General features: G+C 35.0%; 1 protein-coding gene across 1 annotated transcript in view; it reads left to right on the top strand.

The window, feature by feature from the left end:
• Positions 1 to 26836, top strand: part of dysc (whirlin protein dyschronic) — a 92457-nt gene that overhangs the window by 39172 nt on the left and 26449 nt on the right. The window contains exons 6-12 of the mRNA XM_023391298.2: positions 9342 to 9662; positions 10825 to 11057; positions 12706 to 12994; positions 13738 to 13800; positions 17777 to 17925; positions 21274 to 21355; positions 22653 to 22763. Coding sequence (XP_023247066.2) covers positions 9342 to 9662; positions 10825 to 11057; positions 12706 to 12994; positions 13738 to 13800; positions 17777 to 17925; positions 21274 to 21355; positions 22653 to 22763 — 1248 coding nt within the window. The remainder of the gene's footprint in view (positions 1 to 9341; positions 9663 to 10824; positions 11058 to 12705; positions 12995 to 13737; positions 13801 to 17776; positions 17926 to 21273; positions 21356 to 22652; positions 22764 to 26836) is intronic.

Genomic DNA, 26836 nt, shown 5'->3' with positions numbered 1-26836 from the left:
TAATTGGTGGCATTACGATGAAAACGTAATACGTAAAAATGGTATAAGTAAGATGTGATGTGTACGTTCATAAAGACGAAAAAATGTAAGCAAAATATTGTTCTCTTTAAACACTATGAACTACATTTTTTTAAATAATAAAAGAATAAAATGTTTAATAAATAATTATAAAGTACACTTAATAATTTAAATTATGTAAAGTGCGTCTGATATAACTAGTATTTATTTAAAAATGAGGATATCAATGTTTTATTGTTGTGCCTGATATTACTAAACGTGTTAAAACATCTGGGGTAAAAACTATTTTGGACTTGGAGTTGTTGAACGTACAATTTCTAGGTGGAATAGAGACTCCAACACTAATGCTTTTTCTGTATAGACTGTGAAGTATTTATTGATGTAAATAAACTTATGCTGGCAAAAATGTTTGATAAGCTTCTACATCATCTATGCAACATGTTATCATTAAAAAAAAGTTACAACTGGTGTTGATTAAACGTAAAGCCATTCACACTCACGTAAACTCCTCAGACAGCGTGAGTACGAGCACAAAAAGCTCTGCGAAAACAAACACACGTACCCACACGCGTAAAGCCAACTCATTCACAAGGACGTAAACACACACACGATAAAACCATGCTTTGCTAGAGACCCATACTTACAATGACCAATTCGCAAAAAAGGAAGAAAAGAAGAATTGGTGGGGCGGATGTACGCAACTCGGCTCGTTTTGCAGATCGAGCGGAGGCGCCAGGCGTCCGGGCGCCACAAACTACTACACTCACCCCGTCATTTATTTTTCCTGCATAAGCGCGGAAGCAGTGCTAGCAGCAGCAATGTCCCGTTAACGTCAACCAACCCCCTTCTTGGCCTCCTCTTTTGCTTTCGCGTATCTATAACATTCTCACGTACACGTGTACATGGATACACGAGACGCCTCTTATCCGCGCGATGGCAAACAAGCTCGGATAGAATAAGAGGAGGAGGGAAGACCAGATCGATCGGCTATGGGTATACATCGCCCCTGACTTAGCTCATTCTCTATTTGTCTCCCTCCCTCTCTCTCTCTCGCATACGCGGCATATCAGAGCCGTGGAGTATACGGTGGAGACGAGCGAGAACCATTGACCAAGCAACGGAAAGAGGAAGATAGGAGAGAAATGTGTATGTTGTACACACGGTGCTTCGAACGTCTTGGCTGGAGAGAGAGAGCTTGGTGTGTCAGTAGGGCCGCGTGTACGGGGTGAGACGCTAAGTCAGCTCTCGCGACGTCCAAGTCATCTTTCACCTCGGCTGGTGGTTGCCACTTTTTTTCTTTTTTTTGTACCACCGATTTGGCACATAGCTTGTCAAGAGTGTCGTTTGTAAGATTTGTTTCAACGCAGGGATGGAGCGCAGGAAATCTTCGGAGCTTCGGCTCATCATGCTCAGGAAAAGATTGGTATGTTTGTCAAAGTAAGGGGTTTATATATGTTTCTTGCCATCGGTATACTCTTACTGTAAAAACAAAAATCACCTGTGTGAGTTAGGGTCGTTGGAAAGCATCGTCATATACTTTTGCTCCAATGTGAGTATCTATCGCGTATTTCAGGCGATTCGGAAAAGAAATGGTCGTTTTGTTGGTGAGTAGTTTATAAGTGGGGCACTTAAGGGGTAGGATAGAATGTAGTTTGGACGTTAGTATAATTTTTAGTTTTGTTCCTTAAGTAAAATCTTGAAAATTCACTAACACACGGTTCAACAACCCACTACTTGCACGTTGTGACAATAGTTTCACTATTATTAAAATTTTGGTCCAACTATACTTAAAACAATTATTATAGAAATCTCATTATTCTACGATGTTGAGAGTTTTGATTAACATTTAACGTCTTGTAGTGGTTTTTTAAAAATAAATCATGTATTTTTACAAGCTTTAAGGGAACAAAGACTTCTTTTTTACCTACGCTTGCATCAGTTATAAATAAGTAAAAATACGTTTGATCGCATAAATCAAGTGTTTTTAAACAAATACAGGTTAATTATAATCGCTAATCCTTTGGGCAAAGCTACCTTTTAAAACTTTTAAAATCAAAGTTTGAAATTTTAATATGAGTTTAAGTCATTAGTCGAAGCTTAGCATCATTAATAAAGGTTCTACGGAAAAATAAGTCACTTACGGTGCATATGACTTGTTAAAAGAACATGAAGTATAACTCACTATTTTTAATCAACATTTATGTAGATTTTAATAGCTTTTGATAAAATTTAAACAATCAAAAAAAACTTGGAAATAGAAATAAATTGTTTTATTGATTTGGCCTTAAAATATTGGCATGCCGTATCGATTACTTCCAAAAATAACATACTTTGAAAGCTAACATAATTTTTATTCTTTGTAACTGGAAATATGGTAACTATCAAAGGAACAACTCGAATAGGCTACAAAGATATTGTAGAAAAGTTGCTATTCAATGTACATAAAAACTCGTTTAGAAAGAAAGGGATGTTAGGACTAAAATGAGTACAAAAAAAAAAAAAATATACGATCAATAAAGCAGAAGATTTGTCTAAAATAAACAGTAAAAAGTATTATGAACAACATTCTGAATGGTTCTCAAGTTTAAATACTTCAGTTCATATTATTACAAAATAAAAAAGAGATGGCGTTACACAAACACTTAAACTTCGGTATCTTTATGTCAATAAGTTGCGAATATTGCGTTAGTAAACCATGATTTATGTATAAAATCTAAAGATGCGTGTCAGCAAAACTATGATACTGCCAGTTTCATGATATAGAAGCTAAACGTTGGTAATTACTGAGAAATACGAGCTTGCACTTTTAGAGATAAGTACCAAGGAAAATTTTTACGGTCAAGTGAGGTGAGCTTAGCGAACACTTAAAAATCTTATGCACAATTTAGAGGTCCAAGAACTTTAAACGTTGACCACGTTATAAGGACAAGTACATCGTTATAATATGGTCCTGCTGGAAGGAGAAAAACAATAAAATATCCATAAGATAATTGTAGGAAAACCAGTAGGTAAAAGAACGTAAGATAAACCGAATCGACAACAAAACATCGTTTAAAAAAATAGAATTGGTTGATAGAAGGACAAAAACTGAACTGAGGTGGTACAAAATAAAACAGTTTATTTCAACACCCCGGTTCCTAGAACATAGGGTAGTATTGGATTGGCCAAAACCATCGTCGACGCCTACCAGCTAAATCTAAATCTTCAGGATTGAGACCATTCTGTAGGAGTCCTCCCTTCTGCAAGCCTAGAAAAACATGAGAAAGGAAGAGAAGGAAGGAAATAAAGATGACTAGCCTACAGATATACATTTGGCGATAAATTTTCGAACTTCTAATGCCACATAACAGTAATAGTACTTACATATAGTTGGATTGTAGTAGAAAAGAAGGTTTGTTAAACATCGATATAAAACAGGGGTATAACAATAATTGGTTTCTTATTAGATAATAAAAACAAGACTACAAATTATTATGTTTTGACTTTTTAGATGACATGGAACTATATGCTTTTTAAAAGAGAATAAATACAAATGAAAAATAATTTTCCACTAGGCTTGTATCAATGTGTGATATGAAAAATAAAAATTTTGGAAAAAATCAATCTAAAACTGATAATGACAATGATGACAATTACAACGGTAGCGTACGATAACAATATCTCACGTAATTACTTTTAAAATGTAATTAATTGATTCTTATAATTATCCAGTTGAAGGTATGGCACAATTTAATACTTTTTCTCATACCAACGACGAATCAATATTTATAATGTACGATGATTATAACGCGTACGAGTTTTTTAAAAATAAGTACCACCCAATATAACTACTTGTGATTAAATAAAAAAATTAATGTAAAATTAATAGAAAAATAATGTTTCGAGTTAACTAATGTGTTTAAGCACAATAGAGACCGGTCATTGAATTTCAACACATAATATTAGTTATTACACGACATATCGATTTTCAATGATCTATAACTTTACAGCGCAAACACTAATTAGATAACATAATAGATTAAAAATTGAGTCTTATTATCACCATAAAATTATGAGAAAAAAAGTAATTATGAGAAAAAGACTGCAACAATAGTAAAAATATTAAAGAAACCCACTATCGGCTCAGAAACGTAGACGCGCATAGAGACTGTTTTTCTGAGCCACTAAAAGCGTCGCTCTTGGTGGTTTGCCGAGACAAGGATCTGCCCAAGCGCATGCTCTATAGATAGGTTTCTCTAATCGGCTCTGTCACGCGACTTTCACCCTTTGTCGAACGAAGGCTTCCAACGTTGCTCGCGAAAACGAGATTATCTCGCACGGGTGCGCATGTGAAGGCTCGATAATAACTGGGCAGGCAGCTTGTTTTCTTCTGTTAGGCAAAGTTCTGATATCCTGCGCGGGTGTGCATATGAATGTATGTAAGATAGCACATTGAGGGGAGGAAGTCCTCTCAAGTGGTTGTTGCGTCCGGGATAAGTGTGATCGGTTTACGAGGTTTCAACCACTACTATGATTGATAGTGTTGAGTAAGTAAATTTTCCTGAATGAATTTCCTTTTGTTGACTAGACGAAAAACATTTTCATTGATTGATTAAAAAATAAAGAATACTCATCCCCTTGATAATAGTAGTGAAACACGAATGATTTTTAAACTGCAGGTAGTAAAACTTAACATGAACCAATTTACCTTATACTTTTTCAATTTAACGATAATTCTCTTTGCTCTTATCCAAACAGAAGACTAACGCAAAGCCCTAAAAAAAAAGAAATCTTCTCCCCCTTACGAAAAAAACGACTCTGCTACATAACAGGCTGGCCTTGTAAAAATGTTCACTAAAAAGTTGTAACTAAACGGCTGAATTTAAAATAAACGACGAAAGTTTGAATGAATCTCAAGCGAGTATGGCGACTGATATTCATTTATTCGCGTAAGAAAGTGAGCGAGGTAGTCCGAGGAAGCACTGTAGTGTTATATACCACGTGGGAAAACTACACTCGTAACCAGACCCAAATTAATTTTCTGCGTTTTAAGGGTGGGAATTGAAAAGGAAACCCGAAAAATAGTCATACTTTTCTTGTTACTGTTGCTGTAACAATCGTCAATTTATATTGCTGATTACGTTAAATGCCGCTTCGCGTAATTTGATTACTTTTGTGGCTATTCTAATAATGTTTTATAAATATTTGAATATTTTTTGTAATCAATCAATAAACCACAACCCAATAAGAGAACAATTTCTCTAACATTTTTCATCTTTATAAAGGTGAGTTTACTATTTATCATAAACATACACTCGAATAACCACTATTTGTGGAATTGTTTTTTTTTATTAGACATTTTTATGAAAACAACATAATACATAATTACAATTAAACAAAATTTCCTGAACAAAACCAGATTTTTTCGAAGTGGTGAAGAGGGGAAATCTCCTAAAGATACTTATGGTTAGTAAAACAAAGGGTAGTGTCAGATTCACCAAACAAAGTTCGCTCCGACCCATGCAGTATCACTTTCTCCCAAGAGATCATCCCGAAGGTTGTAATATTATAACTTTACAATTAAAACGCTATAATGTTGTAATCTTATGTAATCTCTTTGAAGAATAAAAGAGAGACAAAAAAGGAGCAAATGAAAACTAGGGATTGTGCGACTAAAATTGAAGTACTGTATAAATGTAAGTATTTGTTAGAGATGAAAAGGGACACTATGGGTTTAGCAGGTTATTGTGGTGCTCCTAAAAGGAACATGAGCATTCAATCAAGTCTTTACACCTGAATGAGCAGTTTGCAATTTCGATGATAGAGCTAGAGTGGTCCGTGATACAAGAGTGGAGTTTGTAGACAAGAGTAGGGGCTGCAAGAGCACAGGAGAGATGATGCCGTACTCCTCAATAATTTCAAGCTTTCTGTTGTGTATCAGGAAAAAAGTATTTATAAATTTGCTCTTAAAAATAAGAACAAATAAAAAAAAAGTATTGTGTTACGATAGTACTTGTTCTGTTGTAAAGATAACGTGCAAAATTTTAGTTTATGGTATACATTTAGCCATTTGTTAATTCATAGAATCATCTTGATAAAAATCTTGATGGAAATTTTATAGCTGCACTTTGAGACGGTAAAACTCTCACTTCGGCCCCATGGGCAAAGCTGGCAAGGTTAGGGACGCAAATTAAGATTCAGGGCACGGAGAATTCGATCCCAGTGAACTTGAATTGCACTGTGTAGTCGAAGATGAGTTATATACACGACCGTATTCGAAGTTTAAGCGGTACTGGAACCGGTGAATCCACCCTGAATTAAATTATTAGATGCCAGTGACACGTAAATGTACACATGTAATCCAATAGCTATTATTAAGCCAGACATGTTTCCAAAGAATTCTCGTACGTTTCTGTAAGCTTTGACAGAATAATTACTTTTTATTCCTCTGCAATTATGTACTCAATCTATGCATGACATAAAAATTCTTTCATAACAGTTCTACTTATGGATACAACATTTTATGCATATATGTGTATTATAGTAATTTTAAATGTTTGTGGCACTAATGAACCGAAAAAAAACTGTTGGGCAAAATAATAAATAGAGAGCACGTGTATTACGGATGAAAAAAATTGGGTTATTTACCATCTTGGGTACACGTGTCAACTCGATCAAACGACGGCAGTAAAACGCGAGTGTCTAAATTATTCATCGAAAGATCTGTACACATACACACAAACACTTCTGAGGAAAAAAAAAAAAAAAACAAATTCGACAGAGTCACTTCCGTGAAACGTGCCAAAAAATAAAGTCCGATCGATATACAGCGAGCGGAGAGACACTTATCCTATTTGGTTTTTTTTTAAGCGATAAATCATCTCGCTGCAATGGATACCAGCACTCAAAACAAAAGTTAATCAAAGCTCTCGAAGAAAAAGCTCCACGACCGTTATCCCTCCACTTAATTCTGATTCGATTATTGCCACAAATCTTCGCATCATTTTTCTCTTTTGCACCTCTATCCCTCGTATTATTAGACACTCTAGTCCATTTACTTCGCACCGAGGAGCATATTGACCGAAACGATTGACAACCCATCCGCAGCACTGATAAAAGAGGACAAATCGTAAGCCCACGGAGGGCGTAATCCGCACGTGCAGGGTGGAAACCGATAGGAAATATAGAGTAAAAAGGGGGGAGAGGGAGGGTTCAGCGTAAGGACAACGAGTCTGGCGGCTGCTGTTGCTGTCAGAGCCGGGTCAAGGATAAGCAGGATGTGACGTCACACGAGGCAAGATCGATATCGTGTCGCACGGCACGCGTCTCTCTTGTTCTCTGTCTCTTTTATCATCATATATCGGCGTTGAAAGCTCAACGGAGGAATAACTGCATTGGGATTTCGATGAAGATTTCAAGGCTGGTTTCTCTGATCTCTGAGCCTGCGTAGTATCTCGGTAAATCCTTTTTTTTTTTTTTTTGTATTCGATGCGAAATCGCAGCTGACGTTGCTGCAAAAGACAAGCAATACATCATATCGGGCATTTTTACTGCCGTTGCGACACGCAAATTTGAACAAACAACAGATTGAAGCCCTCGCTTATGAATAATGCGCGCAGTTATCAAGCTAACCGTATGACCACGCGTGGGTATTGTGTGCTTGTGTATCCTCTACTGCATATATGAATGTGGGAAGCTCCGTGGAAATCAGCACCTGCTGATTTATAGGTCACTGTCGAGAGGAAAGGCCCTGTACTGACGCATCACTGGCCCTTAGCTTCGGCTGATTGATCACCCTAAGGGCGTATCACAGGGGGGTGAACGGTATTGTGCTTTTTTTTCTTGTATGCGATGAAATTGGAAATGTGTCCATATCCGATGTGTTGGAGTACAAGAGGATTCTGACGTTTGGTGTGATTCATGTGTTCATGAGCATCAATGCAACGCGATACCAGATAGGATGATCGTACACTCTGAGCCCAAAGAATGGTAGCAATGTGAAGGAGCTCCGGTAGACAATATAGGAAATACAAAAACAAAATCCATGGTTATCTTTAATCCACGACTTCCTTAACATAATTACTAAAATACAAGCTTTTTAGTTTCCCATTAACAGTTTAAACTTCTACCTTCACGGTGTATAGAATTTATTTTTGTTGCCGACATTTCCATTGGATGTCATAGGTTCATTAAATTTTCTTATAAAGCATCTTATGATATTTTGGGATTTTTAGCTCCACAGACATAATTTTAGTCAAAAAGAAGGTTTACTAGTTATTGTAACAATTGTGCAAGAATAACCATGTATATTGAGACTATAAAAAACAAGGTTTCATAAATCAATGGCAGAATCAATTCCAAGTATTTGTGGACTTTAAATTAATTTACAAAGAATCATCAATTCCTTCAAGAACAAAGATTATCAATCATCAAGTTTTGTCTCGATTGATAACGTATCAATCTTGTCTGGATATTATCTGAATAGGTAGGTGATATTATCTGAAGAGGTGAATACTGACTAGGTACAGACAACAAAATAAATTCTGATTCAAAAAATACATTTTATTTGAAAATCCTAAGGGATCCATAATATAGAATATTCCTTACGTTTGCTAAGTTTTACAAAAATTTTTCCATCTTTCGTTGTTCAATCCCAAATAACGATTCCATTTACTGAAAACCCAAAAACGTACGTTATTACATTGTGCAAGTGACGTTTGTCGAAAATAATCGTTTTAAGAGCATACAATGCTCCGGAAGTCCGACGAAAATTCTGCCGCGTACACGTACCTATATTGAATGGCTTGGAACTTTACCAAAAATTTAAATTATGAATTAAATTTCTAAAAAACATCTTTTCCCTGTTTCCTCCTTTTTTGTTCGCCAAACCTCTGTAAATCATGTCATGCTGAAAACGTATATGGGTGTGCACTAACTCTGGAATCATTTTATTTTTCAAACAGTTGCGAAACAGAGACAATAAATTTAATATCGACACAGGTTGTGATTGTATCGTGGAACATAAAATAAAATACCGTACAGCAACCCAAATGATATAGTAATTTATATTCTAGCTTCTACACTTAGAAGACTCAAGTGATCATAAAATCATCCAATAATGCAAACAACTTCATTCCCCTTTTTCACATTGAATATACCAAATTCTAAACGCAATAGCTCCGACGACCCATGTTTATCACTCCCTCCACATGCCTTTTAGCACTAAAAATACCACCAAGCCTCTAAAAATACCAACTCTCAAACAGCAGCCCCCTCCCCCCATAGCATTTCTATAAATGTACCATCTTCGCTCTCCTCTTTTGAATCACACCATATAATCTTAGATGCTGAAATCGTGCCGGATGCTGAGCATGACAGTGCGAGGGCCACCGATAGACCCGCGCTGCCGGGGCAACCATCCGATCTACCCGGTGAATCGACAGCAGACCTGCAGTTGGATCGACAGGCAAGGGAGGCCAGCTTCGCCGCCACCCGTCAATCCACGCGACTCGCGCTACGGTGGCGCGCGCACGCGCAAGGTCGACCTCTGCATCGAGCACGGGCAATCGCTTGGGCTTATGATCAGGGGTGGCCTCGAATTCGGCCTCGGCATCTACGTCACCGGCGTCGATAAGGATAGCGTCGCCGATCGGGCTGGATTGATGGTGCGTTCATTGATTCATCTATTCACTCGTGATGAGCGCACTTTGTCTCCAATTCTTTTTTTTTTTTTTTTTTTTTTTTTTTTCCATACGATTATACGATTGGGACTTATTTTCTTTTTGAACTATTGGATACTTGGACTTTTGCTCTTTTCGAGGAGAAGTAGCACTCGATCGATGTTTTCGGCACGTGTTCATAGGCATACATGATCGTTTACGTGTACGAGTACAGTTGTATTGTAATGAACCATAAAATAAGATGATACGATAAAGTATTCAATAGTTTCGATCGTCACTCTTTTTAGCAAGCGTGTAAAGTTGCCGGGGTTTATAAGTGGATGAACTCTTGACCTGTTACAATGCATCTAAAATTAAAGCCACGTCTTCCACTGCTATTTTATTCCTCGTAAGACTTATTGAGATGCTCGATTTATAACTTATTGGTACTTTAAGTGGGGCAGCTTAATTTTTAAATATTAAATTCAAATAACGGACATTTAAAAAACGATTCATTGCTGAGAAAAAGTATTAAAACTTTTTTAATTCTCAATCATAATTCTTATTGTTATTATTTTGTTCCTGTAATTTATTTATCAACAGAAGAAATTTTCTTAATATTTAACATGTTAAATCAATTATTTATATGTACGTACAAACGTGTAACAACTTATCAAAGATTAAAATTCATTTTTTACACTTTCAACATATTGGTACTTCCTTCTGATAATTAGTGAATGATTGTTCGAAGAGTATTACATTTTTTGTATGATTTAGATCAAATAGACAGGAATTAGATTATTTAATGATTTTGATCAAATTTCTTTATGCTCGACAATACATTTTCGATCAGTAACGATAGTTCATTTACAAAGTATTCATCGGATCACACCTAATTTTTGTTTGACAAGAAATATACATCGAAAGCTCGTAATCGATATAATATCTCGGTCACCTTATTTTAATGAAACAAATACTCGCTCTTATACTAGCAGCATTTTATTTGTAATCCACTATAAAAACCTTGTCAATTACAGCATTAAACTACCGGTCGAGCCATAAAAATTCAATATCGGCCTAAATAGATTCGACTAGACGTGCATCGGTTGAATACAAATGAATTAATCGGCACACACGGGCTAGCACCAAATCCTAATATAACTTACAGGTGGGCGATCAGATTCTCGAGGTGAATGGCCAGAGCTTCGAGGAGGCGATGCACGACGAAGCGGTGCACATACTGAAGACGAGCAAGCGCATGAGCATGCTGATCAGGGACGTTGGCAAGGTGCCGCACTCATGCACCACCGACCAGTCGATAGTAGTGCCGGTGCCGAGGTATCAGGACCACGACTCCCTGCTGCTCGAGAGCCCGGCCAATCATAGGCCCCCCAGTCCTGAGTAAGCGAAACCTCTTCCTCCTTTTTTTTTTTTTTTTTTTATACTCAATAAAAGCTGCTTCCGCTCTCGACGTATATATTGTTAGTTTTAAAATTTCAATTTTATCGGAATCCACTTTGCCCAGGCAGGTTAAAGTATAATCGTGTAACAAAGGAAATTGCTGCATTTACGGGGAATTTATCGTGCATCGTGAAGTTACCGCTCGAGCTTTTTTTTACTCTCCCCAGTGTCTGATGAGGTTGATTGGATTTAAAAATTAAATTTTAATAAAGTCACATGCACGTGAATTTTCAATAAACCGTGTTTTATAGGCATCACCATCAAAGTGAGTTAAGTGACGATAAAAAGAAAATTATTACAGTCAAAAGGTGTCTCTCAAAATTATTTTAACATTACCACATCATTGCCATTTTGGTACTTGTGAGACAATCAATTTTAGAAATTTATACATACTGTATTCCCTTGAGTCAGAATTTGGATTGTTATTCACAAAAGTAACGCATAGTCGAAAAATTAATCGACTCATTGAGAATATTATTAATTGATTTGCTAACGAAAATCGTATGTTTCCGTTGTTGATTGTTATTAATGAATTAGCGAAATAATACAAGTGTATTATGCATCATTTGTTTGAGTAAATAAACATATATTTTTATGAATTGGTAAATGAACTCAAGATTTCAACAATTATTTAAATTATATTGTTGTATCATTCCATAACATCGAGAAATGTATTATCTTAAAAATACTAAAAACCACAATAGCTGTATATAATCGGTATTAATAAGCCATCAATAACCACATCTTTTCGAAAAATTTTTAAAGAACTCACAATCACAAATAGCTTTATGACCAACATAAAACTTTTTATTATGTTCCCAAAAATGTTTTGACACGATATGTTTTTTAATATATTATTTGAGAAAGTTCTTCTAAACTATTATAAAATAATACACTTTCTTAAAACAAAATTTTTAAATGATGCACTCTTAAAATTAGTTATCGATTGCAATCTTCATAAAATCAACTTTAATAAAAAAAAAAAAAAAAAAAAAAAATTACAATACTTAAGTTGTACCTGCTGATTGTTGTTTCCTGGTCACGAAGAGCAACGCATCTCAACATTTCAAAGATACTCGGTTGCCAGTATGTAACGTGTGTGATTGTAAATAACAGAAAAAGTTATCGAAAATGAAAGCAGGTGACCCTAAAAACCACAGGTCTAGAAACATAAAAACACGCGTGCCAGACCGAGATGATTCCAAGCAACCCCGCATTCGTGCTCCCACTTTTTTTACTCTCCAAGATTCAACGAGATATGTGTCCCTCTTTTTTTTGGACGAGAGTGCAGATGGGTGCAATTTCACAGTGAATTAGTTCGGAGATTTGGCGTTGCCAGCAAAAACTCCGTATCTTTCGAAAAAACATATTACACAGATAATTACTTGGGATTAGAATCTCTGAATTTCCAAGCCTTAGGTTGTACAGTTACCATAAGCGTATATAGCATGCATCACGAACGCTGTGCTTACAATAAACAACAAACGTAGACTAAAAATCTTTTAAAAAAATAATCATAAAAAAACGAAAAAAAGTACTAATCAAAAACCTTGACTGGAAAAAAAAAAAAAAAAAAAAAATGAAACAGGAGCGTGGAGTGGAGGCATCGGGGACAGCAGCCGATCTCCGCGGCTACGGTCGCGATGGTCGAGGAGAAGGCACGGATTGTGCTCGCGCGTAGCGAGCGAGCCGCGCTTTCTCAGCTCTTGATTGACTACCGAGCCCGTCGATTGACGGTCGAGGACTTGGTGGTGAGTCTGGAGGATCTGCTCAATACGCACGAAAAGCTCACGCTGCTCACAGAACTGAGGGAGCTTGTCGAGAGCAAAGACAGACCGGCCTTCGATGATCTCGTCTATCGGCCGAGGCTACCGAGGGTGAGTGTTTTTTTCGTTTATTACAATTTTTTTTCTTAGTTAAGTAGCTTGCTGTTGTTTATGTTCCTGCCGATTTATTTACATGACAAGTAGAGTTGAAAAATTTTGTGTTTGATGTACATAGGGTGGAAAATTTTTATATTTTTTTTTTTGGTGGTTATAATCTCCAACACATTTATGTACAAGAGCATTTATATAAAACTATTTTAAAGTTTGTACTATTCGTGGAAAGTTTATTACTATATTTAATAACTAAAAATAACTTTCGCTCAAGACAGTGAAAGCTCACCTAGATAATTTTGGCAAGTTCGGAAATGTCTGAACTTTGGATTTTTTAATTTCGACATAGTTTTTTCGACCCGTAAATTTCCTACGTATTCCACGATGAACATAAATTGTGATCAAAAGTAGCGTTGAATTTTCGAATAAATTATGCATGAAATTCTCTTTCTCCCCTAACTTTGTTATTCACGCATGGAGCCCATTGTTACAGCTGAATAAATTTTTGAACAAAATAGCAGTGACGTGAAACAACGTCCGCGGCAATGGTATAGCTGTTCCTCCCTGACTTTGATATCCTCCTCTGTACATTGTGCTGTCGTTTGGGTTCGTCAAAACAATGTGCTAGAGTGTGAATAAAAATTAATTTTAATTGTACGAATGACGGCCAGGGTGAAAGTAAAGTCTAGTACAATGATGTGATGTACGTATACTAAGACGATTATTTATCCTTGCTGTTGCAGAGAAAAAACGACAGGGCGCACAACTCGGATTTAATAGTGACGCCGTCGCTGCACGAGCTTCCGGTAAGTCCTCTTGACCCAGACAGAGAACAATATCTCAAATCCACGTTGTCTCTCTTTCGCTCTTTTTCTCTCTCTCTTTTCACTATCACTATTTTCTCTACATCTCTTTTTTCATGTTCACCGACACGCAAATTTTTTTCTTACTCACACATGACACTCACATTGATATCACTTCTTTTTGGAACTCGATGACACGATCTTTTTCCCTTTTTTTTTTAATTTCGGTATACTTATCTCTCTGTCTCTCCTTTTTTATCTATTCACACTTATCCTCTTCTGCCTATGCATTTTGCAAACATTTCATTACTGATCCAGCAGCGTACGTACTTGTTTTTTGTCACTTACCTTATGTACTTACAATATTGCCCATCTTGTATCACTGATTTGTTTGCAATACTAAACTCTTGTTTCGAGATTGGCTAAAATGGTTATTTTTACATTTCTGTACAGTGTAAATGATACGTTATATGATTATCACATAATATGATTATATCATAAAAATAACATCATCGTGTGGCTAGAAAATATTTACTTGACACTATTCTAAATAGTAAATATTATTTTGATTATAAAAAAAGTTTTTATCTAAGCGTATGAGTTAATTAAAAAACTCAAAAATATGAAGAGTTATTCCACGATCCGGTTTTTAATTTATATTATTAAGTAGTAACAATACAATTCTCTTGATGCTGAAAATTTCATCATTTATAACATACAATAAATTTGTCAATATCACATAAAAAACCCATCCAATATACACTGCAGATTTAGCTTCAAAATACGCAACTCACTATCGTTTCAGAAGCACAAAAAGTCGAAGCAAGCGTTGGTGTGTATTCTCTGTGAAAAAGAAACTCGTGTTCTCCTGCTAACCTGCCCTCGAAAATTTCATCCGTATATAATGAGAAATACAAGGGGGTAAAAAAAAAGAAAGGAACAAAATGCTCCGCAGAAATCCTCACGTTTCCGCACAAGGGATCACTTTGCTCTCTTCCTCTTATCGACCGTATTCGTGACTAGATTGCTCAAAATACAAACTCACACGGTTTCTATTGTACAGATATACCTTATACTTTTTTTTCGTCTACCACAAATCGCGTCTAACGTGAAAAAAAACGATAGTAGAGCAGGTGTTCAGAAAATAAAATGTGAAAAAGTAATGCCATTAAACGAACGAGTCAAGGGAAATAAGTAAAAAAAACATCAAAATTGGAGAAAAAGAAGTATGACAAAAGTCGAATCTTCAAAAAGAAGAAAGCTCTTACAAAAAGAGATTCTTACGTTCAGTCGATTGGAGAGGTGCGAGGCGAAAGTAATCGATGTCAAGTTGGACTTTTTTGAAGTTTCAAACAAAAGTTTTACCACTGGAGGGAGGGGTACATACAATATTTTTATAGAGAGTAGATTATAACGATCTATACATACGCTTTGGCAGCGAATTTTTTATGTCTCGTTAGTTGAGAAATAAAGAAATTTCTAAAATTATTGATTTTGCTCTTTTCTTTTTTTTGTGTCTCTATACGCCCTTCTGTTTTTACAATCCTACTTAATTATACACAATTTTTTCAATCTTTTCAATATATATTTATCACAGATCTCTCTCTCTCTCTCTTTCTCTTATTAAACTTCTACTTTTTTACCATATAAGGCACCACACTTTGCAGTTTTGCAGCTCAACAGTAATATATATATAGAAACTTAAATAATACTCTTAATAAACTTATTTATAATAGACTGTAAAGTTAAAAAAATGTGTATAATCTTTAACTATGTTACGAAGCAGTAAAATAAACTATCAATTCGAATTTTCGATGGCCTCTGACTTTTCTCAGAGAAAATGCAAGAAATACCTCTAGAGATATGTTCTATATTATATGCTCTTCTCTGGTATCACCTTAATGAATTTTTTTACGTAACTTAAATAAAAACGGAAAGCAACATTTAAGACAAGTGATTAAAGTGGTAAAATAGTTGTGTAAATATCCCTATAAAAGGTTGAAAACAAATTAAAACCTAAAATAGCCAATTTATGCATATTTACATATTTTTCTTTCATAGAAATATAAGGTATTTCTGTGGAGTAGCTGCACCTACAAAAATATACATAAAAGTAAATATGTAGCCCATTAGTAGGCGTCAAAAGACATGAAAAAGCAATCATGCAAATATATATATGTGTCTTTAGCATCGCATGTATCTTGCGAGTTGTACTCCTGAAATCGAGTTTGTTATTAAATCATGTAAATATTGTCCTACTTCCGTGATATTACAACCATATTACCAACGAAATGTTTCACAGTATCGCTCCGTTTCGGCAACTACGACGTAAGAAACTTTTCGCCGTTTTCATACATCGCCGAGTCAGCAGCACGCGGTTCAAATTAATGCCACTAAAAATGAAGAATTGACCCTATTATCCAGTAAATAATTCACTACACTTCAACACTCGGCCTATGACGCAGCCTCCACGAAATCACATGTTCATATCCAGCTCACCACGTGTTTATGCGGTAAAAAAAAAAAAACACAGAAAATATATATACCTACTTGCGTGTTCCACTTTGTTGCAGTATGCAACGCATAGCAAAACTCCTTGACGCATAAGTATAACTTTGCGAGCCACGATATAAGTTTATCGATCAGAGTGCATGAGAAAAAGCGTAGATAGAAAAGTTCGCGTAAATATTTTGATGTCCCGTTTCGAGGCTTTTATTCTCCGTTGAAGTCTGATACTTTTTCTGTTCCGAACGATTCTTTTCTTTCTGTTTCCAACTACTATTTCCATCAACTCTTTATGAAAAAAAAACTTAGCCAAATCGTCAAGTCTCTTTATCAAGTCATGGTAGACTGTAAATTTGTATTTTATAGCAATTGAAATTGTAAATAATAGTATTGTCATACTTTTAAAGAAATGGAAAGCGTAAAAGAGAGCTCAGTGCTTATTTATTACCGAAATCTATGACTGACAAAGATATTGAATAAAGGTAAAAGTAAAAAATTTAACAACTTTGATAACTCAAGCATTAACAAATTTTGCTTTTCCACAATTTTGCGCAATAAATCTCGAGTTTACTCCCAATTTTTCGTGCGCAAAAAGCCATACGTGGTTTCGTGTCAACAAAACAATTAAATTCACAGCACTGATATTACATGATTGAAATTTTTTTTTTTTTATCAGTAACTTGTAAATATCGCAACCCATTCACAAAGTAAAGCAATGATGGATGGTCCAGTTACGAGAAATCAATATAACTTTGCCGGAAAAAAAGGAAGAAAAAATTGATGAAAAGCAACCAGCAGGAAGTTTAAAAGCCTCTCGTGTCTACCTTGTGTTCGTCGATGCCGTGTCGTGAGGCCGAGACTATACATATATATTCGCTTGCACATTACCGCCACTATACCGCTACCACCACAAGCACCGCTCATCGATTGCCTAGTTAAAAGCCTAGAAACCTATTTCCCATAAAACGACGACGGAAGAACTTCTCTATCTTGAATCATCGATTTTTCAGCTGTTGATAAAAAAAACAACAGTAGCCTTGTAATGTATTGTATGCTGCTCGAGCCCATTCGAGTGCCTACGCTGTAAGGGCTACAATAGCACAACAGCAATAATACAACAGCAGAAAAAAAAAAAAAAAAAGAATAACATACACGGTACACGGGGCTAGTATATTGGTTGGTTTATCCATATCTATAAAAACATAGAAATATATTACCAACCAATGTTATTCCTATGTCTATACGTCTTATTTTTTTTTATTTATTTTTTTTTTTTTCTTTGCTGTCATAGCATTAAGCTCGGGCAAGTTCGATCGCGTGACACACGATACAACACGACAAAATATACGTGTGTATGTGTGCGCATGTGGGTGTGATTGTATTTATACATGTATATCCTCTGGTGTGCGAGTGGGTGTGTGTTAGTTCTGATGGGTTTGTTGAACGAAAGTTTGTTGGTCAATTGCTTGCGCAGAGAGTCATAGACAGCAGGACGGGACGACTCATGGAGGTCGATGGAGATCCTCTTGGGGCTACGGGACCGCTTCTGCCCAGCCGAGGTAACCAGGAATACCGCTCGCCCAGCGAGGACAGCGGCTTCGGGCCTGAAATACCCAGGATCAGGTCGAGACTTAACTCTCTCTCTCTCTCTTTTCTCTCTATCTCTGTTATGCACAATTTCTAACTCTGTTTTAACCTTTTACTCTTCTAAGCGTTGTTCTCTCTTCTTTCTTCTACTTCTTATTCAATTTTACTAATCTCTTACCTCAATTCTCACTTCATAGTTGTATAGTCAAATATTCTCTATATACTTTCTGTTCTTGTAACGATGGATAGTTTGGTGTGAGTTTTTATTGTTTCTTAGATCAGATTTTCAAATTTTTTTTGGTACTAACCACAGAATAACTAAATCAACTACATGATAGGTTATTTATAAGTGACATGATATCTCACAACGTAAAACATACTTAAACTATTAGTTTGATAATTTAGTTATTGGTTTTTTTATGTTTTTCATTAATAATTTTTTACTTTTTAATAATCCTTTACGCACATAAAATTTTTCCTACATCTTTCTAACAACGTTGTTTGACACGAGTTACTTATACGAGTACTTAATAAAAAAATTTATACATTTTTGTGCATCGATTTTCTATGCTCGAGCAAAAATAGGACCCGTTAGTTCTGAAGATGAGTTAAATTATGTATGATTTGGAGATTTATCAGAAAAAAAAGTATTTCAAGCAACAAATTTTATAAAATGTCACCCTAGTCATATTGCTTTAACGAAATTTCTCAGACTACACATAATCTAGAGTAAACATATTCGGGTACTCATCTAGTTTATAATATTAGGATTTATAAAAAAAAAATCTTTTGTAGTTGTATACTCACAAAAAGCAGAAGTAGAGCACTCCACTTTATTTTAAATTAATTTGACGTACAATTAATAAATTAATGTGTCCTCTGCGTCTAAATTATACACTTGTTTTGTAACTATATTACTCGCACATTGACTATACTTAAGTATACATAAATACATGAAAATATATACGTACACACACATTAATTAAAACAACATTTCCAAAAGCCGTTTAACCAGTCAAATATTGTAAAAAAACGATGAGTATTTTCTCCATCCAGATACAGTTATCGTGAAAAATACGCTAAACTCTTTCAAACGGAGATAGCATAAAATTTCCACAACATTTTACGAAAAGTCAGTTAACAAAAAAAAAGTCTGAACTCCGATTGTTACTTCCCCGACAGCATTCAAACTTTCTTAGAATTTTTGTTCTCACTCCATCTCTTCGGACGTGTACGATCGATCGGCCGTATAAGAGAAAGAAATGTTTGCTGAAACTTTATCTGGCCACGTGATAAAAATAATCTTCCAAAATACATGTTCTTGCGTACGTAAAAAGTATCGTAAAAATATCTGCATACCTACACGCAAATTTTATTCAAGAATTATCCAACATCTAAATTTTAACACCAACGTACACTCGCACCTCAATCTCGCGACGTTTTAACCACCATCATCACATTATACACGTCAGTCTGCCCATATTTAACAGCGGCAAATGAAAAAAAGTTTTGGATTTAACGAACTTGCAAAACGGCTCTCGTGCCTTTTTTTCTCATTGGCAAAGTAGAGCAAAGAAATAAGAGTAGTAATGGGTAGAGAGACATGAACGGCAGGGCAAAGGACGAATGAGGGAGAGGAGCTGAAAAAAAGGTGGTCGTATAGTTGTCGGCTGGGATCGTAAAAATGTTAATTTCCCAAATGAAATCATTAGCATGCCCGGGCTCGGACGTCTAATTATTCGTCTGTACACTATCTGGCTGGCGGCACGCGCCTACACTACAACACACCGGCACAGGCATCAAGGGGGTAAAAGGAGAACGGGCGCCGTGACTTCGTTTAATTGTTAATCGATATCTGGCCGTCAGCCACGGCTTTTCTCCCTTGGCTATCTCGAGCTGTTTCTATGTCTTGAAGGTACAGCCGTTAGGACTTTGATTCGATGATGGAAACGTTTCTTTTCATCCTGTACCGAGTGAAACGTCATGTTCGATTTTCACGAGATCCAAATTTGCGCTGTAATGAAATTACTAGCCCTAAAGAAAAAATAGAGGGTTCAGGCGTCGGGCGCGAGGACTTTTCCAATCGCAAACTCGTGTTTGAACTACTTTTGACGGCACTCATTGCTTTTAACGGAGTTGGACGAAGATCTGAAATTTACTTCACGCTTTTCGGGAAGCTTTGTTCATCATGATCACCGTGTTTCGACGGATGCGTCGTGCAAAGTTCATTAGATAGTTTGAAGTACGCGAAATTGATGTCAATTTTTTTTTATTTTCACCAAATATTCATAACGTTTTATCACGTAAATTTTATGAGTCCGGGTTTGGCGAATATTTTGGTATTTTTTTTAATGAATGTACAGTTGATAAATTATATTTTAATTTGGATGTTGAGAGATGCTTTTGACACACAGAAGTTCAAATATAAATTATAGAGGATATCTGACTTCTTTTGATCAAGACCTTGCAGAGTGAAGCGTCATTAATTTTAAAAATTCCAAGCACATAAACTGAAATCATGAAAACCTGTATTTAATAAGAGTAATTGCTATTTTTTCGAAATATTTATTTTTTCAGAACCATTCCAAATAACGTTCGTGCTTTAATTTAATAACTTACGTAGAAATCACTTTTCGTTCACAGTACAGGTCTGATATAGAATTCTCGTAGAACACTTTTATAAAATTTTAATGCAACATTCGCGTTTCACCTTTAATATTTTTCTGTCAGAAAAACTTTTTAGAACATTGGAAAATTTTAAATATAACGTACAAGTTACTTTAAAAATTGACTTGATCCGTTGTTAAAAACATTTATAATGGGCAAACACTACTACATATTTATCCATCAAAGACAATTCGCGTACATTGGAAGTAAAATACTTGTAATGAAACTATTACTTTTGAAATACAGTCAAACACAGAGTCCTAGCCAAGATACAGCTCAGAGTATAAGAAGTTCTGTTATCGTGGCAAAAATTAAATAAAAACTAACTGAAGTAAAAACTCCAACTGAGTGCCAAAGGAACCTTCAAACTTAAAACTTAAGTAACATCAAAACGTTTTCATTGCCAACGAGTCGGAAAAGTAAAAACAAAAAGAATTTCCTGAAAACTTCCAAACTATTTAATTAAAGCAAGGAGCGTTTGGAAATCCTTGGATGTACAAAACTCGAGTGAAATGAAGGTTTCTGCAAGCAAACACACTTTCCGGCGTGGCTCGAGAGATATTCAATGTCACTTGCAAAGAACACTTCGAACCAGATAATAACATTAGAGGGAGAAATAGATACATAACTCTTTGTGCTATGAAATGAAAGCAAGCAAAATTTTTCGAGATAAACCGAACAAAGCTCACTTGTTTTTTTTTTCGGGGGACGTTGCAGAGGGGCATACAAGCGAAGCCAACAGCATCAGGTCGCGACGTCCGACCTCGCTCTCTCCAACGACGACGAGTTCGATAATCAGGTATCAAAGTTCTCGCGATTATTAACTTAAAAAAAAAAAAAAAAAAAAAACTGAAAAATCTTGATTAATATAAAATTAAACAATGACAATCTCAATAACACCAGCACAAATGTTTTTTGTTCTCTTTCCTCCCTCCTGACTACAACATCGTGAACTTCACTCGATCACTTTTCTTTTCACGTCACCATACATTTTCTCAATCGAATCCAACATGCCATGTAGCAGAGTTGTAAAATAATCATTATTAACGCACTATGTACTATGTACAAAATCTGCCCTCAGTGATTACAAAATTTCATCTTAAAGAATCAAAAGATATTACAACAACATGCTATTATATTATCAATAATATTTTTTATATTATTAATAAATAATTTTTCTTAAAATAATAAAAAAAGCTTTGTAGAAACTTCCTGAAAAAATAAAACATTTTTATTTAAAGTATAAAGTATATTTAGAACATAAGTTGTTTTAAAGAAAGCAGTATTTTAATCGTTAAAAAAAATTTATTTGGATCGTTATTATAACATTTCTATAATTTTTAGGGATTTTCTAAGACTTACAATGTAAAAACAAAAAATAAAATTCAAAAATCACAAAAAGATCGTCTTTGTATGACAACTTTGAATTCTTTCATTGAAATTTAAAAGTCATTAGGAGCAGATACCGTACATGTTGGACTGTAATAATAGTTTTAATCTATTTACACACAAATCATCCGTTACATTTTTGTACTTAAAAAAAATTAATTATTTCAATATACTCTTCAATGATTTTTCATGCAAAAACTGAAAATCTATGAAAAATATGTACATACTTATCAACTTTATTTAACAAAGTTCAAGCCTTTTAAAAAAATAAGGTCTATTTTGCAACACAGCATACATTTTAATGTGTTCTCTATCAAAATCTACAATTTTTAAGACATTTTATGCTACATTTTTGTTCTAAAATTTTTATCAATTTTTAATTGAGAAATAATTACTTATCCACTAATGTTTTAATTCTTAAGTAGAAATGTCTCGAATACAAATACATCATAAAAATAATTGGTTATTTTTATTCGATCAATAGTTAAAAATCGATTATACAGTAATAAATTTTTAAATTACAAATTTTATTATGCAATGGGTGATTGGCTCAGTAATTAAAATTTATACAACTCTGCTATACACCATACATCTCCACACTCGATTCATCATCATACAATACACTTCAGATCATTAAATAAACCTCATTTTTTCCTCGAAACGTTTGTTAAAGCGTTGCATTTTCTACCCTGATCCTGTGCTTGCAGGATTATGATGAAGAGATCGACGGCGAACGGAGCGGACGGCGTCACAGTTCGCCTGGACACTCACGTGGTAACCGGGACTACCTGCACCACCACATGCACGCCGACAATTTGGTAAGTCTCATCAAGTAATTCGTAATCTGCGGTCCAATTTTTTTTTCTTAACGTCTAAAAAAAAACAAAAGTGCAAGGGCTTTGATCCTTGGTTTTTATGTATTCAAAAACGGGACTTCGAAGTGACGAATGTGGTCGCTATAAAATTATTTCTCCAACATATCCACACTCGGCGGCTCGAAGGTCCTGTCAAGTACTTAGAACTTTCACGTATCAAAGTTACGATTTCAAGAAGAAAGCAACCTTCCCTGCCATCGTACAAGACAATTATCTCTATTTTACCCGTAGGTCGTAGAAGAGAAGTTATTATTGCTGTATCGTAAGATTTTACGTGTTAATTTTAGAGGTAGATTTAATGTGTCACTATGATTATCGTGAGTAACATACACATATTCATATGTTAGCATTAATTATTCATAAAGTATTAGCTGATTCATCCAAGTACTTGTACATTTAGTTAGTTAAGTAATAATAGTTGTTGCCTTAGGCTGTTAATATTTTTGTAGGACCTACATATACATTCGAATATCGTTTAACACTATATTTATAATTTGAACTGTCATTATTAAAATTACCAAAATTCGAGTATAATTCACGCCACAATTGGTTAACCAACTATCTGATTTTCCAACTCCAGGACCAAATAATAGATAATCTAAACCAAACTGTATGACAAAAAAAATCGAGACACAAATTAAATGCCTTTCATAAAAGAAAAATGTTTTGAATAAACTGAAGCAAGGCAGGATATAATTATATGTACGTTTATGTTCAATTCCGAGCTTGTCATTTGCCGGCGAGCAAAGTCTCAGCCGTACAAACGGTGGTTCTAAACACCAGTCAAGGCATAATATTTACGGAAATAGATAGTAGTGCCCACGAACGCATAATCCTTATATAAAAATCCCACCATAAGATAGAGACGTTAAACTTTTTTTTCTTTTAATAATAGATGTAGTAACGTTAATGAAAATTCAATGGAAATTTTTTTTTTTTAAGATTCTCGATTTATTTGCATTATGCAGCTGCAGACGGCAGCGCTTCGCTGTCAGAGCAAGGGAAGGGAGGAAGGTTGCAGGAATTTTTCTTTTCATGAAATTCCTCTTGATCTTCCGCAGAGAGGGAGAAAGCGAGGATGATACGTATACATGTACAAGGCATGTAACTCGGGTTACGCTCACGCGGGCTCTTATCTCGTCTTCGCTTGAGTAATTGAACGGCGAGGAGTACGTGTACTTATGTGCGGTGTAAGAGAAAAAAAAAGAAAAAGAAGCATAAGGGAAAAGGGGAGTTTTAATGACGAAACTATCAGTTTCACGGATCCACCGCGGCCGTGGGGATGGATTTTGAAACTTTTTTTTTCAAACGAGCTGATTGCTTCTTCGTGGACGATTTTTTTTTTTTTTAAAGCTGGTATGTTGGATGCAGCTACGTTTTTTTGTAGTAGTTGTTAGCTGAAGGCCGGTTGATGCTTTTTCGAACGGACCGCCTGGGATTGATGTAATCGATCGAAGTGGCATTAGCAGTGACGTAGATGCCATTTTTCTGGAGTAATCTGGGCTATGGCTATGTGTGAGATGGATTCCAAAGTGTCTTTGAAACCGATTTCTTCTACATACGACTTGTTTGAAATTGTCTATTTGATTTTACGCATGTTTTTTTACTAGAAAACAAAATTATTATTGATCAATGACGCGAACCTGTAACATTTTATACATCTTTAGTAAAACGAAGAAGTTAAAAATAAATAATGAAAATATCAAACTATGTTTTATCTAAGTATATAGAAGTAAGTGTAAATTTTTGTAATTATCAGAAAAATAATTTACACAAGTATATTAGTTTGACTGGTAGCCCAGTATTTACAAAACATGTTTATTTTCTTCAACGAACCACACGAACGTAGTTTCTTCTTAAAAAATTAAAGTAACGTAGAAATGCAAAATTATGGCTCAATGATCATAAAATAATTAACAAAAGTTAAATCGTACGGAAAAGCACAACCAATTCATACGAGATGCTTAATTTAATTTAAAAAAAAAAAAAAAAAAATTCTCATTTATGCCAATTAAAACTTTGAAAATCGGTTAAAATACTTTACTTGCTAAAATGAATGAACATAATTTCCGAATCGCCAACAATTTATGCATCGAACAAGGCATTGTGATAAACTCTTACTCTATTTTCATGAAGAAATAAATAAAAAAATACGAATAAGTGATTGCATGTGTTTCGCGAAGCCTCGAAATTCTATAAACGCCATGCATACTCAACTGACTTAGTTATCTCAGCTTGTATCTTCATAAATATCAAAAACACAGTCAGGGATGTATGACATGCTAATTAAACCATTACTCCTGCCTCGGCTCCTGCGCACGCACGAGTCCTTACATCGTTCTTTTTTGACGTCTGACGCTCTCTACTAGTACACCGAGCCCTCAGCCAACAACTCGAACCAAAAAAAAGAAAATTAAAAAAATCTCCACCCATGAGATTAATTATTCCCAAGAAAACATCTGTGTAAGTCCCTTACGTGGAGGAGAGGAGGGGGGCCGATTAAAGAAGTGTAAGCAGTAACGACGATGCGGCTAATTAGTCGTCAAACTCTCGCACGGCTCCGGCCTTTGATCAACGCGAGAAGCCTCTGAGAATGAGGAAAACCTGCAACGATTGCGCCCTTCGTTTTTCCCTCCTTCTCTCCGTAAAATTAACAGGTTCATGGAGGATTGAGTATACGTGCTCCTACAGAGTTCTGGTGAGATTAACCGATAACGAGATTTTGTTCCTTGTAATTATGGCCGCGGCTGTCGGTTCCATCCGAGCCCCCACCTATTTCTTGCACTTATTTTGCTGAAGGGCGATTTTTTCGAGATTTTGCGTGTACATTAAGTGGTGGCAAAAGATTCTTGCTTTGAACGATTCACTCGGAGAGTGTTTTCAGCACCTGAAATTCTCGAGTAACATAACTCGTACTGTTTTGTAGTGGGATTCCCCGAAAATTCCAAAAATATTTCTCTCCTTTGGTGAAAAATTCGAAGTAAGTGCATGTACAATTTTACGGAACTGAAATCCGAGTCAGTTGTGTACGTACATACTAAATTAAACAATTACTGACAAGTAGAATCAACATTTCGAAATTTTTTGTTTTTTCAATGACTATCTGACAGGGGAAATTCCAAGATAATTGAGACTTGAGGTCATGCAAAGAAAGATATTTTTAAAAGAATCATAATTTACACACGACTTAAAAAATATATAAAGATTCTAAGGAAACATGAGCTCGAGAGTTTCGTTTTTCGAAAATACTTTCAAGCCTTGAAAAATGTTTTTAAAATTTTTCTGATTGAGTAATTTTTTGTTTTTCATGCTTTCATACGAAAAAATTAACGTAAAACTTAAAGAAGTAAGTGTATGTACTACAAATTTGACTCTCAAGTTTCATTTTGACGAGCTCATAAAACCTTAGAAATATTTTAATTGCATCTTATTTTTATAATTAATACAAAGTACAGTAACGTATACTTTATTATTGAAACTCAATATTTAATACTTACGAAACAAAAAAAAATAGACATTATGAATCGATGGTTCATTACGATTCAATAATTATCCTTGGATTAAATCGTTAAATCACATAAAAATTATAATATTCTCACACTGCACAAGCGTTGAGTTATAAAGTCCATTCAATTTTCTTTTCACTTTTTGGTTGTTTCTTGTCCATCCTAAAAAGATTTTTTTTTAATTTATTCGATTTATTGATATCAAAAAAAAAAAAACTATGTCTCTTTTTTATACAACTATTTATTTTATTTCTTTACATAATTACCGCGATGATTAAGTAATAAATACATTTTTTTGCGATAAATTATAAAATCTTACGCCTACAGCATATACAATTATTTTAATGGAATGATAAACAACAATATAGTATGAAATTATTGCATAAATGAAACATAGTGTGAATATTTACAGAGTTGGCATATTATGCATGAGTAGTTCGAGTTCGTACTGTATATGCAACGGGTTGTTGTGGGATCGTTGATGAATTTTGTAACCACATGATATATTCG

Source organism: Copidosoma floridanum, unplaced genomic scaffold (genome assembly GCF_036245765.1).
Source record: "Copidosoma floridanum isolate Cflo_tuat_1 unplaced genomic scaffold, Cflo_Japanese_pri ptg000013l, whole genome shotgun sequence".
NCBI lineage: Eukaryota > Metazoa > Arthropoda > Insecta > Hymenoptera > Encyrtidae > Copidosoma > Copidosoma floridanum.
This window is presented reverse-complemented; position numbering and strand designations above follow the sequence as displayed.